Source organism: Pinus tabuliformis, chromosome 2_2 (assembly GCF_031772625.1).
Source record: "Pinus tabuliformis cultivar Carrire ecotype Pingquan chromosome 2_2, CPIR1, whole genome shotgun sequence".
In the NCBI taxonomy this organism is placed as follows: domain Eukaryota; kingdom Viridiplantae; phylum Streptophyta; class Pinopsida; order Pinales; family Pinaceae; genus Pinus; species Pinus tabuliformis.
The window spans coordinates 539,412,446-539,418,101 of NC_142300.1; the positions used below are offsets into that span (position 1 = coordinate 539,412,446).

The 5,656-nt window shown below is 36.8% G+C and overlaps 1 protein-coding gene across 1 annotated transcript; it reads left to right on the plus strand.

The window, feature by feature from the left end:
- Positions 1 to 1,727: 1,727 nt before the first annotated feature.
- On the plus strand, positions 1,728 to 4,043 carry LOC149193733 (uncharacterized). Its single transcript, XM_089407421.1, has 2 exons — positions 1,728 to 3,092; positions 3,228 to 4,043. The coding sequence occupies exons 1-2, from the start codon at positions 1,728 to 1,730 to the stop codon at positions 4,041 to 4,043; spliced, it is 2,181 nt and encodes a 726-aa protein (XP_089263547.1).
- Positions 4,044 to 5,656: the final 1,613 nt, after the last annotated feature.

A 5,656-nucleotide genomic window follows, 5' to 3' on the forward strand; every position in this document is an offset into this window, starting at 1 on the left:
AAAAACATATTCAAAGCATAGATATGACTTTTAATTTTTTTTATCTTACTGTCATAATCATTGAGGAAGTAATCAAAGACGCTTTTAAATCTGCAGGCTATAATAGTGAATGCTACTCTCGAAAGGAGAGTATCATCAATAAACTGAGAGAGGATCATTTCTCTAACCCTGGGCAACAATGATATGATAAATTCAACTACCAATATTTTAAAAAAACTTGACACTATATTATAAATTATTGTAACTTTTCTCCAAGGTTAAAAGTTAAATTGTGAAAAAGTAGTATTTTATTCTATTGATAAGATTAAGATTAAATGTTACTTAAAACATATGACCATCTTTTTGTATCGTCAACAATAACATGACATGACATTGATTTTCATATTATTACAATATAAATGGAAAACAAAACAAATTCTAGTTTTATTTTTGATAAAAGGTAATTTTTTCCTAAGTAAAAATGAACATCTATCTCCTTGCAAAATACCATAAATGATTTTACTTCATATATTTTTGAATAAAATCACTTAACCAATCTATATTTACAAACAAATAACACCCCATAGTAACTATTCTTAACACTAATAAGACATTAAATTACAATACCTTCATTTAAAAGGAGTAAAGAAGACAATAAAAATAAGTCTGTAAGAACTTTCTCTCCCGAAAGCACGACAAATATGGAATGTTGTAAAGGCATTTCTCTCTATAAGGAGGAGGCCAAACAAGGAGTTGCGAAGATAAATATTTAGAAATAATATTTAGAAATATTTAGAAATATTGGAAGATAATCTCTATTGATAAATATTTAGAAATATTTAGAAATATTTAGAAATATTTAGAACAAGGAGTTGGAAGATAAATATTTAGAAATATTGCGAAGATAATCTCTATTGATAAGATTAAGATTAAATGTTACTTAAAACATATGACCATCTTTTTGTATCGTCAACAATAACATGACATGACATTGATTTTCATATTATTACAATATAAATGGAAAACAAAACAAATTCTAGTTTTATTTTTGATAAAAGGTAATTTGTTCCTAAGTAAAAATGAACATCTATCTCCTTGCAAAATACCATAAATGATTTTACTTCATATATTTTTGAATAAAATCACTTAACCAATCTATATTTACAAACAAATAACACCCCATAGTAACTATTCTTAACACTAATAAGACATTAAATTACAATACCTTCATTTAAAAGGAGTAAAGAAGACAATAAAAATAAGTCTGTAAGAACTTTTTCTCCCGAAAGCACGACAAATATGGAATGTTGTAAAGGCATTTCTCTCTATAAGGAGGAGGCCAAACAAGGAGTTGCCTTCAGTTTCCAAAAGTCAAATTTAACATTTTCTGAATAAAAAACAAAAAAACTTAGGTGATTTTACAACTTCATAACTTTTCATATTCAATCTTTACATGGAGTGGATGTTAACGGGAGTGAACTCGAACCTGGGTCAACGGTAGGGTTTCCGAGGTGCAGGTAAAACGGTGAAAGCGTAGACTAGGGAGGCGGAGTACGGCAGGTGAGCTTTGCTATAGGTAACGGCCAGGTATAATTGAAGCCTTAAGTAACAGTTTGAAGCAAAATAGTAGATTGAGACGGCCTGAGAGAACCAATGGAGGAAAGCCAGGGGGGGGAGAGATCCCCTCCTACAGAACTGTTATGTTAGGCAACGCAGGGACCGAAGAAGGGCAAAGGGGAAGATCGGAAATGAGCAGGGAACCTCCAGTCTTGGGGAATAAATGGCAAGCCAGAATGGTAAACAGATGCCTCCCTAGGGCACAAAAAAAACCGAGGTATGTGATTCCAAATAACAAATTAGAGAATTATCGCTGCTATATGAGAGATCACGCTTTAATCTGCAAATTTATCGGCTACTGGCCATCTGAAAGGGACCTCACGAGATGGATTCAGCAGCGATGGCGACCAAAAGGGCATATAGATCTCAAATTGGGGGCTAAGGGCTTCTTTACAGTCATCTTCGCAAACCTCGCAGACAAGGAAAGGGTTTTTGAGGAGGGACCGCACTTCATGAATAACGCGGGTTTGTTCACAAGATATTGGGAAGATAGATACAATCCTGATGAGGAGAAAATTATGGCAGCCCCGATATGGGTCAGATTATTTGGGTTACCGGATGAATTCTGGGATCCTGAAATATTGGAAGGAATAGGAAATTCGATTGGTACTTTTGTCAAGGTGGCAGAATCAACGAAAAGAGGAAAATATACTTCATATGCTAGAATTTGTGTATATATGAATATCGCAGACCCTTTACCAGAATCAATTGAGCTAGAATATCAGGATGAAATATGGCAGCAGCCCATAGATTACGAACATATACCGTTCAGGTGTAGAAGATGCCATGTCTACGGACACCTTGCCAAGGAATGTCCACAAAATCGATCAGTAGCGGCAGAAAAGGACAGCAGGGAGGAAACAAGGCGAGCAGAGGGCTTGGAAGGGGAGGAAAATGAATTTAGAGAGGTACAGGCGAAAAGGAAGCAAGTTCCGGGAACATTAAAATCCCAATTCAAGGCGACCACTTCACCAATTGAGAGTCGCAATAAGTTCAATATCCTTCAAGAGAAAGAAGAGGAGCTGGAGGGGGAAAAACAGGTAAAGAAGGTTACTGAGATAACTCCAATGGAAATCATTAAGGATGGAAAACGGAAAAGCATGAGTCCAAGTAGAGAGATGGAAGGAGAATTGGGTGAGAGGAAGGAGAATGTAGAAGAACAATCAATGATAGTTACGGAGAATATAAAGGAAGTGGGTGCAGATGAAGAAAAGATAATGAAAAAATTACTTAATGAATGGAAAAAATTAGGTGAAAGATTCATCCCGGAGAAAGAGAAACAGTTGTATAAAGAAACCTTTCAAAGATATAAAGAGAAGAAAGGAGGATTGATAGAAAACAGGATTGATCAAGCAGGAAACCAGGAGTCCCAATGTTCGGAAGGGGATGGACAAGGAAAAAGTGGAAGGAAAAAAGGGAGAAGAACTTTGAATGAATCAATCCAAGCAGTGGGTGAGACTTTAGTAAATTCAGGAAGGGTGATACCTCTGTCAGAGGTATTTCAACAAACTTCTAAAAAGTTTTAAATGATTGTTACAAGTTGGAATATCAGGGGATTAAATAGTAAAGGGAAACAGAGATATTTGAAAGAAAGAGTTAAGAAGGATAGACCAAGCATAATGATCATTCAGGAAACGAAAATGGAAAGCCAACAGTTGGCAGGTACTATTAAACATTTGAAAATTGGATATGAGGTTATGGCGTTGGATGCAGATGCAACAGCAGGAGGCGTAGCCATTTTGTGGAACCCGGAAGAGGTAATTTTTGAACACTGGTATAGTTTACCTAGAATACTTTCAGGGCTGTTTAGATTAGTGGGAATGGGGGAAAGCATTCTTATCACTGGCGTATACGGACCTCACAATCATAGGGAAAGGCATGATTTCTTAAAAAATATCCATACTATGAGAAGCTTAATTCCGAATATCCCGTGGATAATTGGAGGGGATTTCAATATGATAAGAGACCTACGAGAGAAGAGAGGGGGAATAAGGAGAGAGGACCAGAATATGGAGGAGTTCAATGACATGATTAGGGACCTGAGGTTAGTCGATATTAATACAGATAATGGCGTGCATACCTGGAACAATCGAAGAGGAGGACAACATCAAATCGCTTCTAGATTGGATAGATTCTTACTGTCAGAGGAAATTTTGAATCGAGATGTGTTTATTGAAGCTAAAATTTTGCCTAGTCTGGGTTCAGATCATTGGCCAATACGATTAGATATTGATATTAAGAAGGTTAAGGGGAAGAAGCCTTTCCGATTTGAATCGTTCTGGCTTAGAGACCCACAATTCATCAGGAAAGTGGAGGATTGGTGGAATCAGAGCACAATCAGGGGTAAGGGGAAAATGCATACTCTACAATTGAAGCTCAAGGAAATTAAAAAGAGAATAAAAGAGTGGAATAAGAAAGAATTCGGGAATATTATGGAAGCAAAGTAGAAATTAGAAAAAGAAATGGAGGACATACAACAAAAGATCATTCTGGAAGGTAGGGATGACGAATCGAGTAGGGAGGAAGGCAGAATAATAAGTCAGTTGGAAGAGCGAAGAAAGCAAGAGGAGATTTTGTGGCGACAAAAATCAAGGATCAAATGGTTAAGGGAAGGAGAGCGGAATACAAAATTTTTCCATCAAGCTATGATTCAACATAGGCAGAGGAATAGAATCTTTTCAATTAAAAATGCTGATGGAGACAAAGTAATAGAACAGGAAGAGATCGAAAAGACTCTAGTTGATTACTTTAAGGGAATTTTGACAGAAAACCAAAGGGATAGAAGAGAAGCTATAAATAATATTTGTAGTGAGATACCAAGATTAGTAACTGTGGAGCAAAACATGGCATTAATGAGGGCAGTGACAATGGAAGAATTAGGAGAAGTTGTAATGAATATGAGTAAGAATAAGGCTCCTGGTCCAGATGGGTATACGGTGGAATTTTTCCAGGCTAGTTGGAATTTTATGGGCAAAGATATATTAGAGGCCGTAGAAGAATCCCGAATGAGACAGCGAATATGGCCTGGAATAAATTCGACTTTTCTGACCTTGATTCCTAAAAGTAATAACTCGGAGGAACCACAGGGTTTTAGACCTATCGCCCTGTGTAACGTCATCTATAAGATAATTTCCACTTTGATAGCGAAAAGGTTGAAACCTCTCTTACCTAACTTAATTGCGCCTGAACAGACCGGGTTTGTGGAGGGGCGACAGATCCTAGATGGGATAGTAGTATCTCAGGAGGTGATACATTCTCTACAGACAAAAAAACAGAAAGGGATGCTGATGAAGTTGGATTTATCCAAGGCCTATGACAGATTGAACTGGGACTATCTCCGAGCGGTTTTGGAAGCCTACGGTTTTGAGAGAAGGTGGATATCATGGATTATTAGTATGATCTCTACTTCAAATTTTTCAATTTTGGTTAATGGTATTCCTACAGAACCATTTAATGCCAGCAGGGGAATTAGGCAGGGGGACCCAATTTCTCCGTTTTTGTTCATCTTGGCGATGGAAGGATTAAGTAGGAAAATCAAAAAGGAAGTTAGCGAAAGGCGAATCAGAGGCATAAGGTTGTGGGGGAATAATTTGACTATCACTCATCAACAGTTTGTTGACGATTTGATGTTATTTGGAGAAGCGTCGCTTAAGGAGGTGAGGAATTTCAAGAGGATCTTAGAAGTCTTCAAGAACGCATCAGGTATGGAGATTAATAACAATAAATCTTGTACTTTCATATTTAATTCGCATGAATCTATCAAAACTCATTTAACCAGAGTTCTAGGTTTTAGAAAGGGGGAGTTACCCACGAAGTATCTAGGTATCCAATTGGATATAAACCCTAATCGGATTAAAAACTAGCAAAGTCTGTTGGAACGAATCAGGAAAAGATTAGACAGTTGGTCATTCAGATTGTTGAATATAGCAAGTAGAATTGTCTTATTAAAATCGGTCCTATTATCTATCCCCATATACCATCTGTCTATTATGGCTGCTCCCAAAGGAGTTTTTGCCAAAATGCGAGAAATCCTTGGAAAATTTTTATGGGGCGGTCCCAA

Excerpts from the sequence above, each read along its gene's own strand:
- LOC149193733 (XM_089407421.1), top strand. The coding sequence starts at position 1,728 with ATGAGCAGGGAACCTCCAGTCTTGGGGAATAAATGGCAAGCCAGAATG. Across the intron at positions 3,093-3,227 it reads GGGTGATACCTCTGTCAGAG|GAAACGAAAATGGAAAGCCA; the intron begins GTATTTCAACAA and ends ATGATCATTCAG.